Consider the following 21,295-nt stretch of genomic DNA (forward strand, 5'->3'; position numbering starts at 1 on the left):
TGGCCTTTTGACTCCAGCGTGGCATTGACCCCACAGAATGGGGGTCCCCTGTTCTAACCGCCGGATCAGTGGTAATATCACCATGCGCTAGCTAACTGTTCCTCTCGAGAGAACTTATTTAAATATAGATGATGATATAGTAGGAGATTGAATATAATAGTGTACAAAAATTTATATAATCAATCTCACTTAGTGGGATAAAGATTTGTATGGTATTGTTGTTGTTGTGGTAAATTATAACTTTTCATTTTTAAAAAAATACCTCAAGGGTTTATTGATATCCAAATGCTTAAGATATTTTTATTTTTTTATTTGAAATTTCATCTCATCAAATAGTTTGTTGATAATTTAGAAAGGTAAAATTGGTATATTTTAATTTTTAAAGAGATGTTTTGGTAATAAAATTAAAAAGTTAGTGGTGATGCTGAAAATTTATTAAACATTAGATTATTTTAACAAATTATATTTGCTAAAATTATGAGTCTAAGTTAACCTAAAGAATCTCTTCCATTAGGTTTGATAAAGAAAATAGGGCACAAATAAAAAAATGCCCTTTTTTTAAAACTAAATCATCAAAAACATCCCACTTTAATTTTTTTTATCAAAAGTACTATCTACTCTCTTGTAAAATAACACTTATTCTCATTATTATCCTACCTATATCTCTAACCTAAATCATAAATTGGTCGAGTGTATTGTAGCAGTTACGAAACTGTAGCTGCTACAACTACAGTTTCATACTTGTTATTATAATATGAAAAAAAAAAATAAGATTAAAACTGTTCGAAGCCTCCGAAAAAAATTAAATGATATTTTTTAGATATGAAACTATGTCGTTACGAGCTCCACCCCTAATTGTTGTAGATTTCATAACAAATTTCAATTTGATATATTATGTGTCATGTAGTTCAACTCGAGTTAAAAATTATATATGGTCTTTAGAAATTCAAGATTTAACATTCATATTATAATAGCTATGAAATCGTAATTGTCATTCATATTGTAATAGTTATGAAATCATAATTGCTACAACTGTATGGCGGCCTAGTTGTAATAGTTAAAAACTACAGTTATAGCAACTATGAAATCGTAGTTACTACAATGTGAATGTTAAATTTTAAATTTAAAATGTCATAACTTTTAACTCAGATCAAATCTTAGAACACACAATATATTAAATTCAACCTCGTTCAAATATCTACAACTAGTTACGAGATGAAACTTGTGACGACTTGATTTTAAGCTAAAAAAATATCATTTAAATTCTTTTTAGAAACTTCAAATAATGTCTTAAAAATAATTTTATGTTGTAGCAACTATGAAACTAATCTACTATGTGATATCTTAGTTGTAGTAGTTACTATTTAGTAACTGCTATAATATGATCTCGATTCAAAATTTTGATGGAAATACAAGTGGAAGATGTAGGCATCACAAGCAAGCATAGAATAGAAAATTATTTATGTCATTTTATAGGGGATAAAATGATATTCCGATAAAAAATAAAGTGAAATATCATCTTGATGTTTCCAATAAAAAACGGGCGCATGAAATAATATTCATGAGAAATAAATTAAAAAGGTGCTTTTTTATTTGAAGAGATAATTCAGAAAGAAAACTTAGAGTGGAGAATATTTTTTTGATACTACTTTATCACAAGGTGTCCTTTTAATGTGTAATTTTCTATATTTAAAATGCTATTGGTATGATATTTTAAATTGTACGGTTAGAAAAAATAAAACAAAATTTTGTGTGTATAAATTTGTCTTGTATGAAGGAATCAAATCGCTCTGTTCTACTTCAATTATTCTGTTAGAGATGGGAATTGACGGCAAGAGGCTCTCGTGTTTCGGGGTGAAGAAGAGGAAGAAGGCGGCGGCGCCGAGCATTCGACTTGGTTCGCCGCGGCCCAGCTGGGCGGCGACGCCGAAGCCTCAGTCGGCGCCGGTGGCCGAGGGCGGGAAGGGTCGGGGTGGGAGGAGGATTGTGGTGGCGGTGGAGGTGGAGGCGGAGGCGAAGGGCGCTGTGCAGTGGGCGCTGTCTCATTCGCTCCACGACGACGACACCCTCGTCCTCGTCGCCGTCGTCAAGCCGCCGTCGAGAAGCAGTAACGTCGACTCCTCTGTTTTTTTATTTTCCCATTTTTATTACAGAAATTTAGGTTGATACTGATTAATTTTATTCCATTTTAATCATATTTTTCATATTCAAATTCGTTCTAAATTACTTAAATGATATTCTAAAATACTAAATAAATTATGCATCAAAGAAAAAAAAATAGTAAAAAAAGGGCAATCCAATCCTCTGTCCCCAATATCACCTGTCTCCGTGTCTCACTCATCGTCCCAGTTCACTACCGGCGGCCTCCGACCGCTGTCCCGATCAATACTATAACTCTTGGGGAAGGTGAATCCAAGAGGGTCGCGATCGGCATGATTGACGTCGGAATCCGGTCAGATTTGAGCAAACTTTTCTTTACCGTCGATCTAAGCCCCTGCTCTGATCCGACTGAATTTCGGCGCCGATCGTGCCGATGACGATCCTTTTAGGTTCACCTTTTCTAAGAGTTATAATATTGATCGAAGCGGCGGCCTCCCGCCGCCGATGATAGGCTGAAACGATGTGTGGGACACGGGAACCAGAAGATTTGGGGAGAGGATTTGATTTTAAAAAAAAAAAAAAACGACATCAATAAGTGATCATGTTCTAAGACATTTCATATAATGTTTAAAATTAAAAACCAACATTGCCAATTAAAAAAATATATATCTTACAAGTTTTGTAATGAAAAAAAAATATCACAAAATTAAGATTATTATGGTTTCAATGTAAACAAGAAAATACATTGATATTAAAAAAAGGGAAAATTTGCTTTAGAACTACTAATAATTAATCCATTCAATTAAAAAAAAGTGTTTTTTTTGCTTTAGAACTACTTTATCTTCTGACCGTCTGATTTAAATAAAAAGACATCTTTGCATTTAATCATATTAAAAGTTATTTAAATAGTTAATTTTTATAATTTTTTGAAAAGTTATAAAACATTCAGAATTTAAAAAAAAAAATGCAATAAATCTTCCTCTGAAGGTGATCAGTGTGACCATCACAAGGAGAGGAACTCAAGGTACCAGCTTCTCTATGCCTTGCAAAGCATATGCCATTCGAGAAGACCAGAGGTACTGGAATAGAATTCTTTGTTTGTCGATGCATCGATATCATTCTAGTAAATGGCTTCTGCTTGCTTGTGCATCAATAGATCCAAGTGGAGGTGTTGGTAGTGGAAGGGCGGGAGGCCGGACCGGCGATCGTGGAGGCGGCGAGGAGGCAAATGGCTTCCCTTCTGGTGTTGGGGCAGAGGCAGAGGTGGAGGTCCATGGCATGGAGGTTGGTGGCAGTGTTGTGGAGTGATGGCGGTGGTAGTAGTAGGGTTAGGTCATCAGGTGGAGATGTGGTGGATTACTGCATCCAAAATGCCTCCTGCATGACACTGTCAGTGAGGAAGAAGGGCAAAAGAGGGGGCTACTTGATCACCACCAAGCACCACAAGAACTTTTGGCTCTTGGCTTAGAACAAATTAAAATAGAACATATATATGAGTAAATGTTAAGTCGACTAGCTTGTTTACTACTACTTCTTCCTCTTCATCTTAATTAAGAACTTTTCGGTATGCGATCTTGTTGTATATTTGTCTACATTGTCTACGATAAATATATTTTGTTGGTGTACCGGATTGGAGATGAGATCAACCTCTCCGTAATGAATTGATGATGGATGATCAGTTCGATGGGGATTAACAATATTATAATTGTCATTTAATGATTGCTATAATAATTTTATGATGATTTTAACTTGGTGAAATGATTTTGATCAAATTTTAATAATTTTAATTAAATTAATATAAAAAAATTTTATCTTTAATTGAACTAATTTATTTTAATACATTGTAGTAGTTATAAAAGTTGAACTAAAAATATTTTTAATATGAAAAATATGATAGAATATCTTTTTAAAAAAAAGATTTTTTTTTTTTTTTTTTTTTTTTGACTATTCTAATAATCAAGCGCATTCTTTTAATTTTTGCCATTGTACCTTAGTTCCATCTCATTTTTGAACTAAATGGATGATAATTTACAACATCAAAGATGTTTATGATCAAAGTGGAAGCAATGAACCTATTTTTTTTTTAAAGCATAATAATATATTTATTTTTATGATCAAAGTGGAGCTAACCGTGAATGATGATGATTAAATAAGATAGGGTTTATGCCTTCCTAGGATACTTACATTTCACCTAGTTTATCCTTTTAGTTTGTACGTCTTACCAGGTACGTGGTCTCTTAAGAATTAACCTTACTCTGCCTCATGCTTCTTCTTACTTTTGTAAATACTTCACGCAGCTTCATCACCTCAGGAGGATATTAGAAGATTTTTGAGTCTGACACGGTCTTCACGCCACCTAGGCTTCAAGCGACCTTTAGCAACGACTCCCCTAACCTTCCCAGCTCCACTTTAGGTTTTCGGTGAAGAATCATTTTTCTTTACTTCATAAGGTAGAAGCATGATTCAGGCGTAAGGCAACCTTCAGAGAACTAATACCTGTTCGACTTATAAAACAATTAAGGTTAAACATTGGTTTATGTAAGCAGAGCCTAATTAGGCCCCTATCTTAAGGTTTTACCCCATGTATTCCATAACCTTAGCTCTGATACCAAAGAGATAGTAGTGAAACTAAACTTTTTCACAAAGGAAATTTATTTCACACAAACTTACAAGCTGCTACCGGAAATTTACAGGATCTTGTTCCTTACTCGCAAGGCTGAAAACAATTCAGTTGCTTTCTGAAACTTAGGAGTGAATAGGCAGATAGAGATCTTCTTCGATGCCTGTTACACTGAGAGAGCTACTCCTTATATACATCAAGGAGTGGAGGTTTTGCTTAGTTAGTAAGTAAAGAACCACCAACTAGCTGACTCAGCTCTATCACACTTAGTGCACGACAACCTACTTTCGGTGCACGTTCTAAAAGTAAAGAGGACACGTAAGTCCTTTGTTACAAAAGAAAAAGTCAGGATAAGATTCCTGAATTATTGCTTCGACATTTGTTTATGGGGGGGTCCACCACGTCCGCTTTAGTCCATGTGCTGGTGGAAGAGTGAGGAATCTTCCGTAGGATCGTCAACTTCTGAGTTGGCTTCATCATCATTGTTGATAACTTCGGGTTCTCCTAACCCTGGTTCTTCCCATACTGGATCGTTGTCCCAGTAGCCGTGCTGCTCTATGTTGACCCAATTAATTAGTTCTTGGGCCAAAGGTGCCTCCATGTTGAGCCTTTGTTGTACATAATTTTCTATTAAGTCAGCCCAATACCAGGAATGGCATGTATCAGTGCTACACTTATAGAAATGTCGTCCAGGATTTCTGCTAGTGTGAGAAACTAGCAAAGCTGCATCTCTTCCGCATGCACACTGCAAAGAGAGTTGGTTATTTATAATCACATTAACAAGTTCATTACCCTTTTTGCTGGTCCTCAATGCGTTTGAGATGTGAGATGCCATTCTTGCTTCTGCAATAGGATTAGGTTTTTGTAAAACCTCATTAATAGCCTTTGTTAGTGGACGTAGTAAGGTGTGCTCCCATTTGTCCACCAGAATTGTAGTTATCAGCCGAGAGAGTTCATCAGCTAAGACATTGTCTTTTCCACTTATATGTTCAAAGGAGACCTTTATACCAATCCCTGAAATATAATCTGAAAGGGTAAGCCAACGTACCCGGGATGGTTTGTGATCAGAAGCCTTTTCATAGAATTTGACTATAGCATGGCTATCCGTTCTGATAATCAATTCAGATTTATCAAGATAATAGATTTTAAATTTTTCCAGGCTGTTGATCACGGCTTGAACTTCTGCATCTATAGCGCTTTTCACCGGCAAGAATCGCCCTGAAGCATATGCACAAATTTTCTCAGAAGTCCTTGGTTCTCCTTTAGAAATCTTCCATTTACATATACCGCCCCATCCCTCCATGCATCCATCAGTTTCAAGGAGGATAATTGCATTTGGCGGGGGAATATCAAGATCTGGCAGGTTCTGAACTTGCTGTTTGATCTGTTCTATGATTTTCCAATCCTGTGTGTTCATACGTCTTTCACCTTTAGCAGACGTCTTAGAGTAAAGTGGTCCTAGCGTCTTTCCCAGATTAGGGATATACGCTCTTGCATAGTTCAAGATTCCTAGCCACCTTCTTAGTGCTCGTATTTCAGTCAAGCTCTCAGATTTTGTCTCTAGGATTTTTTGGATAATATGTGGCTGTAGCCTGATTTTAGAATCCCCAATAGTGGCTCCCAAGAAATCTACTTGTTTAACTCCAATTTTATACTTGGTTGGGCTAAGTATCAGCCCATTCTGCTCACAGATTGTAATAAAGGCCTTTAAATGCCTTTTATGCGCCTCATAAGTATCTGAAAACACAAGTATGTCGTCAATATAAATAGCAATAAATTCTTCAGTACCTCGGAAGCAATTGTCCATCTTCCTCTGAAAAATCGCAGGCGCGTTCTTAAGACCGAATGGCATAACAAGCCATTCATACAATCCATCGATTGCCCAGAATGCCGTCCACGGAATTGACTCCTGTTCCATCATAACTTGGTGAAAACCGCTCTTCAGATCAAATTTTGAGTATATTTTTGAATGACCAATCCGTGCAATGATTGTATTAATACCAGGTAAAGAATACTGGTCCTTTTCAGTATTGTCATTAAGTCGTTTGTAATTGAAAACCAAACGTTCTTTACCTCGTTTCTCTAGGCCAGTAACAGGATCAACTTCCGTACCTGATTCCACCATCATGGCTGTGGTTCTGTGTTTACTGGATGATGGTCTGATTACTTTGATATCTAGTAACCTTTTAACATGTTTGGCCATTGTCTCTTTCATCTTGCTAGTCACATGTTTGAGAGGTCGATCTTCTATGATCAAATCTGGATTCTTGACCTCTATTCTGCATTTCACCTGATTCTTTTCCCAGAATTTCAATGGTTCCTCCCCAATAACGCCAAGTTTTCTTAGCCTTTCAAGTTCTCGGGGATCAATTAATTCTTGATTAATGATGCCCTTTCGTGGCATAGCTGCACAAATATCATAATATTCAGTTAACTCGAGATCCAGTTCTTCAAGTAGAGTTACCTGGTGTGCAGTGGAAGGGGTTGAAACCGTGGTTACCAATTTGTAAAAAGTCACCTCCCCTTTCTCTATTCTCAGTCCTCCTTCCATTGCTCGAATAAAATTCATTCCAAGAATGAAGTTTAATCCTTCTGCTAAGGAGGGCATAACAAAAGTTCTGGGTAGCCTGAAATACTGCTCTCCTACCCAAATTTTTCCTTCCTTTAGGATCTCACTTACTTTTGTTGCACCATTAACACCTTGAATGAGAGCATCTACAGAGGCCTTTTGTCTAAATTCCTTGGGAATTTTTGTTCCGTCACAGACACAGGTTGCAGCTCCAGTGTCCAATATTGCATTTAGGATACAATCTTGATTGTTGATTTCTATTCTCACTTTGATGTTCAGGAGATTATTTCTCTGCGGTGCAGCATTAACATAATATTCATTAAATGTTAGTACAGGAAGAGATGAGGGAACGAGTAACCTGGTTTTGAGATCCATTATTTCCTTTTTATTTATCTCCCCGAGTTCCAGCAGGAGTTGCTTCTCTTGTTTTAAGGCTTCAATCTCCTTTTGCTGCTTTTCATTCATTAGTTTGAGGAAAGCATTTTCTTGCTGGACTTCTGTTAATTCTCTTTCATATTCTGAGGGGGCTTCCTGTATAATTGCTAATTCTTCCATACCTGAGATTTGCTGTCTCAAATTTTTGACTTCTTCTTCAAGTTCATTTTCTCTTCTAATGAACTTTTGTATTAAATTACTTTGCAGAGCTGAGAGTGACTTCCAGTCTGTTTTCTTCATCTGTGTTCTGGTTATACTTGGCCATGAAATTTTGAAACAATGATATGTGCATAAAGAACAGATGATTAGTTTGCACTTTCGACAGTCAATTCTATTACCTGCTCTTGCTTCAAGTTTGCAATCTCTACAATCAGCTGCAGTAGTTTCATTATAACTCCAGTCATGTTGACATAAGTATTCTTTTCTTGAGACCCGCATTTGAGATCGCCATTCAGATTCTCCAATTAAGTATTCAGAAGGTTCATCTTCTATAACCTGGAGCATATTGATAGGAATAGGCACTGGTTTAAATGCTACTGATACCTTCTTTTCTTCTTGTTTATCTGTTGATCCGAAACCTCGAGATCCTCTTTGTGTTTGATCTAAGAATTGTACTTCTTCCACTTCTGGGAGTGCTATTTTCTCAATAATGAGCTGTGCTATATTATCACCAATATTGAATAATATGTTCTCAAATGAGAAATTGAATAGGATCACCTGAATGCTTCCTCTAAAATCAGCGTCAATGACTCCTCCATTAATGAATATGCCTTTTGCTGATAAGCCAGATCTAGGAGCTATCCTTCCATAAGTTCCTTCTGGTAATTTGACACTGATGCCAGTGTTTAATATGGCATGAGAATGTGGCGTTAGAACACAACCTTCACATGTTGCTAGGTCATAGCCAGCCGCTCCTTCAGTCCTTCTCTGAGGTAGAAATGCCAGAGGATGCGTTCTTCTTATCTTCAGGGTTTCCTGTATCATATCAGTCTGTTGAAGCATAAAAATATCAATTTCTTCAAACTGATAAGGTAGGTCTTCTCCTTCAGAAACAGAATAAATATCAGATAAATCTGATTCATTCATTCCTACAGAGACCACTTCTATACCTTCCTGTAACTCCAAGGAGTCCAAGATTGCAACCCTTTTCATTATTTTTCTAGGGTTTGTGCATTCAGACGCATAATGGCCTGTTTCGCCACATGCATAGCACTTGCAATTCTTTTTACGTAAAGCAAGGTGTTTTGCTTTACCAATCCTTACATGGGAATCATGAGGCTTTCCCTTGTAAGTCGTGCTTTTTCTTGCACCAAACTTCTTACCTGTTTTCTCCTTATTTTTTCCATATACACCATGAACAGGTGTATTGCCGCAGAAATTCATCTTCTTAAGCTGGCTTTGAAAAAGGGCTTCTTGACACATATCTTTCAAGAATTGCCTGGTGAAGGCTATTCTTGGTACCACCCCTATTGTGTTGGTAGGGTGCCTTTCTTTGAATGCCTTCTCAACCCTGTCTCCCAGAGGTCTTGGTAGCTTTGTAAAGAATTCTGTTGATAATTCTTCATTTACCCACATTCTTCCACTTTTAGATGCCAAGTGGAAATAGTCATTCATGTATCGGTACACCGCCTTGTCAGTCATCTCATTACATACCAGGCTCTTCAGGGTTTTGTAGGCGCTGTCTTGTTCACCAGTTGTTCCTACCTTTGGATTTTCAAGGTAGAAAATTAGCCTCATTTGATTAAGAACATTTTGCGTACCGTTATTGCCCATGGCTTGTTTCTTTAGATCTTCAAATTCTTCTTGGTATTTCATTCGCCATGTTACAAATGCTTTCTTCTCTGATTCCCCAAGAAGGTTTTCAATATATAGAATTTTATCTTCTGGGAGCTCAAAATTTTTGTCCGCAAGGTGGATGAGGGTAGAGCTTTCCCATCTGTCAAAAACTTTTGGGTCAAAATCATAAGGCATTACAAATACCGAACCTCTTTTTGCATTAGCCGAAGGTAGTTGGAACCATTCAGAGTTGTTTTCCCACTTCTTTGGCTTCTTTCCAGCTAGGTTGGCTTCTTCAATGCCTGCCCATCCTCTTGAGTTTCCAGCTGGGGCATATCCTGGAATATCCATTTCCTCATCTTGAGGTGGTCTGTACTGACTTATTGCTGATTCTCCAGTGGAGAGAATTCTTTCAATATTTTGGAGTTCAGGATAATCATCAAGAGTAGTATTGATGTTGTATTGACTTCTTGGTGATGAGATTGTTGTTTCCTCAAAGATTTTTAAGATTGCTTCATCTTCACTTTCTTCTTCATCATCTTCTCCCACCATGCTTTGGAGAAGAGAATCTTCGAAAGCTGCGAGTGCTGGGTAGTCTTGGAGCAAGTCATTAGCCATAAGGACTGGGTAGTCATCCAGCGAATCATCAATAATAGTAATAACGCCAATTATATGTTCTTCATCAGTCTCATCATCTTCCTTATTGTACATAGGTGCTTTAGATGAAGCAGCTGGTTGATAGCCTCCAAATTGTATTGAAGTACTGCCATCATAGTTAGTTGAAGATAATAAAGATGATGGTTGCATAGGGAGAATTACCCTTGAAGGTCGTAAGTTCCACTGACTGCCTTGGAACTTAATGGCTGAATATTTGGTTGCATCAATTGCTTTGACCCCCTTTGACCGGAGGTATTCCGCAACCTTTTCAACTCGGAATGCAAATCCTACATTCGGAGTATTTGATAATCTTGCGGTGATACTTCTTGTCACAAGCAGATTAGCTTCTGCTCCTTCCCATGACTCATATCCATGGGTTTGAATGGAGATCTGAATATGCCTAAAGAAATCTTTGATTGTTAACATAATATCAGGCATAACATATATTAACTGGTGTCCTTCAGCGAGATCAATCTCCATTGCAGCAATAATGCTTCTGTCATCAGTATTCCATCGAGTGTCCCTGAATACTATGAGAGCCATAGTCCCCGCATAGCGTCTATGGAGGATTTGGAAACGTACCTGTAATATCCCAAGATGGATATATTCTAACTCTGCTTGAGCTAGGCGTTCATAAGAATCTTCCATTATAAAGGTACGGTCTTGCTGGTCTGAGCCAGTGATCAGCATCCTTTCTTCAGATCTATAATGATACACCCTATGATGTATATTATCTCTTCGGGTCATGTAGAGAACCTCCGCAGGTACAGTTCTTGCGCGTTCATGCATGGATCGCCTTAGTTCAGTTTCAGGGTTCATTAGTAGGGCTAGGGTGTGTTCCCTAGGTTGCCTTCCTACTATAGATCTTCCAAGGTTGGCGATACTTCGACCCATTCTCTCAGCTTCATATCTGGCACGGGCGGTACGTCTATAGTCTCGAATTTGTTCTTCCACAAGAGGAACACCGGGTCTTTGTGAGGTAGTTGCCACTTCAGTTCCGGTGATAGGAGGAAGATGTGCTTGCCTGGTATTCATTTTATATTTTTTAAAAGATCAAAGGGGTTTTTGAATACCTTGATTTTTCCTTTCTCCTTGATAAAGGCTGCACCTTGAGAACTAAGATGTGTTCTTCTAAGTTGTTCTGTAAGCTCTGCTATGCCTGTTGTATCAGAGACTTTGTCAAGCTTGATTTTTAGTTGACGTACTTCTCTTCTTAGCTGGATAACAGAATAAAGAACAGAATTAAGCTGCCTGGATAATGAAACTAGGCTTTGTGAAGTTTCTTTCTCAGAAAATCCGACACCAATATCAGACCACCCTGTAGAAGTAGAGATGATAGCTTCTTTATACTCTTCAGAATCTTTTGGTAGGTTCATCCAATAATAACTTGCTTTAGGTGGTTGATCAATTCTTCTACTTTGTCCACTTTCTTTGATAACTCTTTATTAAGAGTTTCAGTTTGCCTTTCAATATGCTTTGGTTGTTCGCTGAGCTTGATGACTAATTCTTCAACGTCCTTTTTGGAGAGGGGACGTCTCTTCAGATAGTCTTGCCTCAGTTGCAATATTTCTTCTTTCAGTTGATTTTGTTGTTTTAGCAACTGTAGTAAATCTTCTCGTTGTTGCCTAACAATCTTTGAAAGACGGCTGATTTCTTCTAGCTGTGAGCCCTGTTCCTGGATTTTAGTTCTCACGTCTAGAGTATGAATATTATTTTGCTTACTTAAAGCAAATAAAGCCTTATTGCCAAGGTCCACCCTATAGGCAGTAATTTTCAAATTATAGGCTAAATCTTTTTGCAAAGAAGAATCTAGATTTAAGTAGTCTAGATCTTTTCTGTTTTGCCAAGAGTTTTTCCACAAAAGAAATTGATTTTCAAATTCTTTTAAATCAGTGTTCATGTACTAATTAGAGCTAACCGTGAATGATGATGATTAAATAAGATAGGGTTTATGGATCTAAAGAAACAAGCCATGGGCAATAACGGTACGCAAAATGTTCTTAATCAAATGAGGCTAATTTTCTACCTTGAAAATCCAAAGGTAGGAACAACTGGTGAACAAGACAGCGCCTACAAAACCCTGAAGAGCCTGGTATGTAATGAGATGACTGACAAGGCGGTGTACCGATACATGAATGACTATTTCCACTTGGCATCTAAAAGTGGAAGAATGTGGGTAAATGAAGAATTATCAACAGAATTCTTTACAAAGCTACCAAGACCTCTGGGAGACAGGGTTGAGAAGGCATTCAAAGAAAGGCACCCTACCAACACAATAGGGGTGGTACCAAGAATAGCCTTCACCAGGCAATTCTTGAAAGATATGTGTCAAGAAGCCCTTTTTCAAAGCCAGCTTAAGAAGATGAATTTCTGCGGCAATACACCTGTTCATGGTGTATATGGAAAAAATAAGGAGAAAACAGGTAAGAAGTTTGGTGCAAGAAAAAGCACGACTTACAAGGGAAAGCCTCATGATTCCCATGTAAGGATTGGTAAAGCAAAACACCTTGCTTTACGTAAAAAGAATTGCAAGTGCTATGCATGTGGCGAAACAGGCCATTATGCGTCTGAATGCACAAACCCTAGAAAAATAATGAAAAGGGTTGCAATCTTGGACTCCTTGGAGTTACAGGAAGGTATAGAAGTGGTCTCTGTAGGAATGAATGAATCAGATTTATCTGATATTTATTCTGTTTCTGAAGGAGAAGACCTACCTTATCAGTTTGAAGAAATTGATATTTTTATGCTTCAACAGACCGATATGATACAGGAAACCCTGAAGATAAGAAGAACGCATCCTCTGGCATTTCTACCTCAGAGAAGGACTGAAGGAGCGGCTGGCTATGACCTAGCAACATGTGAAGGTTGTGTTCTAACGCCACATTCTCATGCCATATTAAACACTGGCATCAGTGTCAAATTACCAGAAGGAACTTATGGAAGGATAGCTCCTAGATCTGGCTTATCAGCAAAAGGCATATTCATTAATGGAGGAGTCATTGACGCTGATTTTAGAGGAAGCATTCAGGTGATCCTATTCAATTTCTCATTTGAGAACATATTATTCAATATTGGTGATAATATAGCACAGCTCATTATTGAGAAAATAGCACTCCCAGAAGTGGAAGAAGTACAATTCTTAGATCAAACACAAAGAGGATCTCGAGGTTTCGGATCAACAGATAAACAAGAAGAAAAGAAGGTATCAGTAGCATTTAAACCAGTGCCTATTCCTATCAATATGCTCCAGGTTATAGAAGATGAACCTTCTGAATACTTAATTGGAGAATCTGAATGGCGATCTCAAATGCGGGTCTCAAGAAAAGAATACTTATGTCAACATGACTGGAGTTATGATGAAACTACTGCAGCTGATTGTAGAGATTGTAAACTTGAAGCAAGAGCAGGTAATAGAATTGACTGTCGAAAGTGCAAACTAATCATCTGTTCTTTATGCACATATCATTGTTTCAAAATTTCATGGCCAAGTATAACCAGAACACAGATGAAGAAAACAGACTGGAAGTCACTCTCAGCTCTGCAAAGTAATTTAATACAAAAGTTCATTAGAAGAGAAAATGAACTTGAAGAAGAAGTCAAAAATTTGAGACAGCAAATCTCAGGTATGGAAGAATTAGCAATTATACAGGAAGCCCCCTCAGAATATGAAAGAGAATTAACAGAAGTCCAGCAACAAAATGCTTTCCTCAAACTAATGAATGAAAAGCAGCAAAAGGAGATTGAAGCCTTAAAACAAGAGAAGCAACTCCTGCTGGAACTCGGGGAGATAAATAAAAAGGAAATAATGGATCTCAAAACCAGGTTACTCGTTCCCTCATCTCTTCCTGTACTAACATTTAATGAATATTATGTTAATGCTGCACCGCAGAGAAATAATCTCCTGAACATCAAAGTGAGAATAGAAATCAACAATCAAGATTGTATCCTAAATGCAATATTGGACACTGGAGCTGCAACCTGTGTCTGTGACGGAACAAAAATTCCCAAGGAATTTAGACAAAAGGCCTCTGTAGATGCTCTCATTCAAGGTGTTAATGGTGCAACAAAAGTAAGTGAGATCCTAAAGGAAGGAAAAATTTGGGTAGGAGAGCAGTATTTCAGGCTACCCAGAACTTTTGTTATGCCCTCCTTAGCAGAAGGATTAAACTTCATTCTTGGAATGAATTTTATTCGAGCAATGGAAGGAGGACTGAGAATAGAGAAAGGGGAGGTGACTTTTTACAAATTGGTAACCACGGTTTCAACCCCTTCCACTGCACACCAGGTAACTCTACTTGAAGAACTGGATCTCGAGTTAACTGAATATTATGATATTTGTGCAGCTATGCCACGAAAGGGCATCATTAATCAAGAATTAATTGATCCCCGAGAACTTGAAAGGCTAAGAAAACTTGGCGTTATTGGGGAGGAACCATTGAAATTCTGGGAAAAGAATCAGGTGAAATGCAGAATAGAGGTCAAGAATCCAGATTTGATCATAGAAGATCGACCTCTCAAACATGTGACTAGCAAGATGAAAGAGACAATGGCCAAACATGTTAAAAGGTTACTAGATATCAAAGTAATCAGACCATCATCCAGTAAACACAGAACCACAGCCATGATGGTGGAATCAGGTACGGAAGTTGATCCTGTTACTGGCCTAGAGAAACGAGGTAAAGAACGTTTGGTTTTCAATTACAAACGACTTAATGACAATACTGAAAAGGACCAGTATTCTTTACCTGGTATTAATACAATCATTGCACGGATTGGTCATTCAAAAATATACTCAAAATTTGATCTGAAGAGCGGTTTTCACCAAGTTATGATGGAACAGGAGTCAATTCCGTGGACGGCATTCTGGGCAATCGATGGATTGTATGAATGGCTTGTTATGCCATTCGGTCTTAAGAACGCGCCTGCGATTTTTCAGAGGAAGATGGACAATTGCTTCCGAGGTACTGAAGAATTTATTGCTATTTATATTGACGACATACTTGTGTTTTCAGATACTTATGAGGCGCATAAAAGGCATTTAAAGGCCTTTATTACAATCTGTGAGCAGAATGGGCTGATACTTAGCCCAACCAAGTATAAAATTGGAGTTAAACAAGTAGATTTCTTGGGAGCCACTATTGGGGATTCTAAAATCAGGCTACAGCCACATATTATCCAAAAAATCCTAGAGACAAAATCTGAGAGCTTGACTGAAATACGAGCACTAAGAAGGTGGCTAGGAATCTTGAACTATGCAAGAGCGTATATCCCTAATCTGGGAAAGACGCTAGGACCACTTTACTCTAAGACGTCTGCTAAAGGTGAAAGACGTATGAACACACAGGATTGGAAAATCATAGAACAGATCAAACAGCAAGTTCAGAACCTGCCAGATCTTGATATTCCCCCGCCAAATGCAATTATCCTCCTTGAAACTGATGGATGCATGGAGGGATGGGGCGGTATATGTAAATGGAAGATTTCTAAAGGAGAACCAAGGACTTCTGAGAAAATTTGTGCATATGCTTCAGGGCGATTCTTGCCGGTGAAAAGCGCTATAGATGCAGAAGTTCAAGCCGTGATCAACAGCCTGGAAAAATTTAAAATCTATTATCTTGATAAATCTGAATTGATTATCAGAACGGATAGCCATGCTATAGTCAAATTCTATGAAAAGGCTTCTGATCACAAACCATCCCGGGTACGTTGGCTTACCCTTTCAGATTATATTTCAGGGATTGGTATAAAGGTCTCCTTTGAACATATAAGTGGAAAAGACAATGTCTTAGCTGATGAACTCTCTCGGCTGATAACTACAATTCTGGTGGACAAATGGGAGCACACCTTACTACGTCCACTAACAAAGGCTATTAATGAGGTTTTACAAAAACCTAATCCTATTGCAGAAGCAAGAATGGCATCTCACATCTCAAACGCATTGAGGACCAGCAAAAAGGGTAATGAACTTGTTAATGTGATTATAAATAACCAACTCTCTTTGCAGTGTGCATGCGGAAGAGATGCAGCTTTGCTAGTTTCTCACACTAGCAGAAATCCTGGACGACATTTCTATAAGTGTAGCACTGATACATGCCATTCCTGGTATTGGGCTGACTTAATAGAAAATTATGTACAACAAAGGCTCAACATGGAGGCACCTTTGGCCCAAGAACCAATTAATTGGGTCAACATAGAGCAGCACGGCTACTGGGACAACGATCCAGTATGGGAAGAACCAGGGTTAGGAGAACCCGAAGTTATCAACAATGATGATGAAGCCAACTCAGAAGTTGACGATCCTACGGAAGATTCCTCACTCTTCCACCAGCACATGGACTAAAGCGGACGTGGTGGACCCCCCCCCATAAACAAATGTCGAAGCAATAATTCAGGAATCTTATCCTGACTTTTTCTTTTGTAACAAAGGACTTACGTGTCCTCTTTACTTTTAGAACGTGCACCGAAAGTAGGTTGTCGTGCACTAAGTGTGATAGAGCTGAGTCAGCTAGTTGGTGGTTCTTTACTTACTAACTAAGCAAAACCTCCACTCCTTGATGTATATAAGGAGTAGCTCTCTCAGTGTAACAGGCATCGAAGAAGATCTCTATCTGCCTATTCACTCCTAAGTTTCAGAAAGCAACTGAATTGTTTTCAGCCTTGCGAGTAAGGAACAAGATCCTGTAAATTTCCGCTAGCAGCTTGTAAGTTTGTGTGAAATAAATTTCCTTTGTGAAAAAGTTTAGTTTCACTACTATCTCTCTTTGGTATCAGAGCTAAGGTTATGGAATACATGGGGTAAAACCTTAAGATAGGGGCCTAATTAGGCTCTGCTTACATAAACCAATGTTTAACCTTAATTGTTTTATAAGTCGAACAGGTATTAGTTCTCTGAAGGTTGCCTTACGCCTGAATCATGCTTCTACCTTATGAAGTAAAGAAAAATGATTCTTCACCGAAAACCTAAAGTGGAGCTGGGAAGGTTAGGGGAGTCGTTGCTAAAGGTCGCTTGAAGCCTAGGTGGCGTGAAGACCGTGTCAGACTCAAAAATCTTCTAATATCCTCCTGAGGTGATGAAGCTGCGTGAAGTATTTACAAAAGTAAGAAGAAGCATGAGGCAGAGTAAGGTTAATTCTTAAGAGACCACGTACCTGGTAAGACGTACAAACTAAAAGGATAAACTAGGTGAAATGTAAGTATCCTAGGAAGGCATAAACCCTATCTTATTTAATCATCATCATTCACGGTTAGCTCTAATTAGTACATGAACACTGATTTAAAAGAATTTGAAAATCAATTTCTTTTGTGGAAAAACTCTTGGCAAAACAGAAAAGATCTAGACTACTTAAATCTAGATTCTTCTTTGCAAAAAGATTTAGCCTATAATTTGAAAATTACTGCCTATAGGGTGGACCTTGGCAATAAGGCTTTATTTGCTTTAAGTAAGCAAAATAATATTCATACTCTAGACGTGAGAACTAAAATCCAGGAACAGGGCTCACAGCTAGAAGAAATCAGCCGTCTTTCAAAGATTGTTAGGCAACAACGAGAAGATTTACTACAGTTGCTAAAACAACAAAATCAACTGAAAGAAGAAATATTGCAACTGAGGCAAGACTATCTGAAGAGACGTCCCCTCTCCAAAAAGGACGTTGAAGAATTAGTCATCAAGCTCAGCGAACAACCAAAGCATATTGAAAGGCAAACTGAAACTCTTAATAAAGAGTTATCAAAGAAAGTGGACAAAGTAGAAGAATTGATCAACCACCTAAAGCAAGTTATTATTGGATGAACCTACCAAAAGATTCTGAAGAGTATAAAGAAGCTATCATCTCTACTTCTACAGGGTGGTCTGATATTGGTGTCGGATTTTCTGAGAAAGAAACTTCACAAAGCCTAGTTTCATTATCCAGGCAGCTTAATTCTGTTCTTTATTCTGTTATCCAGCTAAGAAGAGAAGTACGTCAACTGAAAATCAAGCTTGACAAAGTCTCTGATACAACAGGCGTAGCAGAGCTTACAGAACAACTTAGACGAACACATCTTAGTTCTCAAGGTGCAGCCTTCATCAAGGAGAAAGGAAAAATCAAGGTATTCAAAAATCCCTTTGATCTTTTAAAAAATATAAAATGAATACCAGGCAAGCACATCTTCCTCCTATCACCGGAACTGAAGTGGCAACTACCTCACAAAGACCCGGTGTTCCTCTTGTGGAAGAACAAATTCGAGACTATAGACGTACCGCCCGTGCCAGATATGAAGCTGAGAGAATGGGTCGAAGTATCGCCAACCTTGGAAGATCTATAGTAGGAAGGCAACCTAGGGAACACACCCTAGCCCTACTAATGAACCCTGAAACTGAACTAAGGCGATCCATGCATGAACGCGCAAGAACTGTACCTGCGGAGGTTCTCTACATGACCCGAAGAGATAATATACATCATAGGGTGTATCATTATAGATCTGAAGAAAGGATGCTGATCACTGGCTCAGACCAGCAAGACCGTACCTTTATAATGGAAGATTCTTATGAACGCCTAGCTCAAGCAGAGTTAGAATATATCCATCTTGGGATATTACAGGTACGTTTCCAAATCCTCCATAGACGCTATGCGGGGACTATGGCTCTCATAGTATTCAGGGACACTCGATGGAATACTGATGATAGAAGCATTATTGCTGCAATGGAGATTGATCTCACTGAAGGACACCAGTTAATATATGTTATGCCCGATATTATGTTAACAATCAAAGATTTCTTTAGGCATATTCAGATCTCCATTCAAACCCATGGATATGAGTCATGGGAAGGAGCAGAAGCTAATCTGCTTGTGACAAGAAGTATCACCGCAAGATTATCAAATACTCCGAATGTAGGATTTGCATTCCGAGTTGAAAAGGTTGCGGAATACCTCCGGTCAAAGGGGGTCAAAGCAATTGATGCAACCAAATATTCACCATTAAGTTCCAAGGCTCAGTGGAACTTACGACCTTCAAGGGTAATTCTCCCTATGCAACCATCATCTTTATTATCTTCAACTAACTATGATGGCAGTACTTCAATACAATTTGGAGGCTATCAACCAGCTGCTTCATCTAAAGCACCTATGTACAATAAGGAAGATGATGAGACTGATGAAGAACATATAATTGGCGTTATTACTATTATTGATGATTCGCTGGATGACTACCCAGTCCTTATGGCTAATGACTTGCTCCAAGACTACCCAGCACTCGCAGCTTTCGAAGATTCTCTTCTCCAAAGCATGGTGGGAGAAGATGATGAAGAAGAAAGTGAAGATGAAGCAATCTTAAAAATCTTTGAGGAAACAACAATCTCATCACCAAGAAGTCAATACAACATCAATACTACTCTTGATGATTATCCTGAACTCCAAAATATTGAAAGAATTCTCTCCACTGGAGAATCAGCAATAAGTCAGTACAGACCACCTCAAGATGAGGAAATGGATATTCCAGGATATGCCCCAGCTGGAAGCTCAAGAGGATGGGCAGACATTGAAGAAGCCAACCTAGCTGGAAAGAAGCCAAAGAAGTGGGAAAACAACTCTGAATGGTTCCAACTACCTTCGGCTAATGCAAAAAGAGGTTCGGTATTTGTAATGCCTTATGATTTTGACCCAAAAGTTTTTGACAGATGGGAAAGCTCTACCCTCATCCACCTTGCGGACAAAAATTTTGAGCTCCCAGAAGATAAAATTCTATATATTGAAAACCTTCTTGGGGAATCAGAGAAGAAAGCATTTGTAACATGGCGAATGAAATACCAAGAAGAATTTGAAGATCTAAAGAAACAAGCCATGGGCAATAACGGTACGCAAAATGTTCTTAATCAAATGAGGCTAATTTTCTACCTTGAAAATCCAAAGGTAGGAACAACTGGTGAACAAGACAGCGCCTACAAAACCCTGAAGAGCCTGGTATGTAATGAGATGACTGACAAGGCGGTGTATCATGTAGGGCAGGGATAAGCCAGGGTATTTATTACAGGAAGGGAACGCACGAATAAAACGACGTAAAAGTACACCTAAGTCACATCATAAATATGATTAACGTTTGCAACATTACTTGATGGTTGGATCGTACCTTATTATTCTATTGACCCAATCGTATCCCTCCACGTAAGCGGAACTACTCCTCACTAACCAGTTCCTGCGCAGCACCGCAACCTCCGGGATCGGCCGTTTCCCCCTTTGCGGCTCGCGTCGCCCTCAGGAGTTCTCCCGCCGCTGCTCCCCACCGTCGTCGTCCGCGTCTCCGTACCCGATCTGAGCGCCGCCGCGTCCGGAGACGTAGTCGATGAGGTCCTCCCCCGAGGGGCCCTGATCCGACGGGGGTGGCGGAGAAATGCGGAGGATGACGGCGACGGCGACGAGGAGGAAGCCGGTGGAGAGGAGGAGCGGCCAGAAGAAGGCTGCGACGGCGGAGAAGCTCGGGCCGACGCTAAGGAGGCCGATTCCAGCGGCTACGAGGGCGGCGACGACTCCGAGGCCGAGCCGGTTCCGCAGCGCGGCCTCCGCAAGCTGGACGTGGATCGCCATCAAAATGGAAGGAAGGAAGGAGAGTGGAGCGGAGGAGGAGAAGAAGGATTAGGATTATATCGCGTTGCACGGATTCTCTTCTTCTCCCCAACGTCTTGTTTACTTTGGTGTCGGGAAAAGGGAGGAGGGCGTGTAGTATAGGTATAAGATTTTTGCAAATTGGCCCTTTCTTTTTTCGCGTTTGATTTATGGGAATACGACCGTTAATGGCACGTGATTAGTAATCATTAAAATATAAAAAAGATGCCCTCGTTATTATTTTGATGTACCACCATTCTGAGAAAAATTAATGTTGTGTTTACTCTAGTTGTCGAAAACAAATTCTAAGGAAGGAGAAAGAAAAGAAGAATAAAAAGCAGGGAAAAAGAAAGTGAAACAAACAAAAGGCGGGGAAGAATAAATAGGATAGAAGCTCGCTAAAGCAAGTGAGGCGGTGAAATAAAGAGAAAATATATGCAAACGGTATATTCAGCAATAACAAGGAAAAGAATTGAATTTAGAAACTTTGAAGCATTTGTTAATCTTAAATGTGTCCATATCGATGACTCATTATTTTAATGTAGTTTCTTTGCATAGAAG

At 38.8% G+C, this 21,295-nt stretch overlaps 2 protein-coding genes across 2 annotated transcripts; one reads left to right on the forward strand and one right to left on the reverse strand.

Annotated features, from left to right (window-relative positions):
* The first annotated feature begins 1,674 nt into the window (after positions 1-1,674).
* Positions 1,675-3,746, forward strand: LOC122020590. Its single transcript, XM_042578576.1, has 3 exons — positions 1,675-2,107; positions 3,088-3,176; positions 3,257-3,746. Exons 1-3 carry the CDS (start codon positions 1,819-1,821, stop codon positions 3,566-3,568), a joined length of 690 nt encoding a protein of 229 aa, XP_042434510.1. The 5' UTR covers positions 1,675-1,818; the 3' UTR covers positions 3,569-3,746.
* On the reverse strand, positions 2,998-20,822 carry LOC122020592. The gene is made up of 2 exons (XM_042578577.1): positions 20,262-20,822; positions 2,998-3,477 (listed from the first exon to the last, which is right to left on the reverse strand). Exon 1 carries the CDS (start codon positions 20,714-20,716, stop codon positions 20,387-20,389), a length of 330 nt encoding a protein of 109 aa, XP_042434511.1. The 5' UTR covers positions 20,717-20,822; the 3' UTR covers positions 2,998-3,477; positions 20,262-20,386.
* Between the last annotated feature and the right edge of the window lie 473 nt (positions 20,823-21,295).

Source organism: Zingiber officinale, chromosome 9A (assembly GCF_018446385.1).
Source record: "Zingiber officinale cultivar Zhangliang chromosome 9A, Zo_v1.1, whole genome shotgun sequence".
NCBI lineage: Eukaryota > Viridiplantae > Streptophyta > Magnoliopsida > Zingiberales > Zingiberaceae > Zingiber > Zingiber officinale.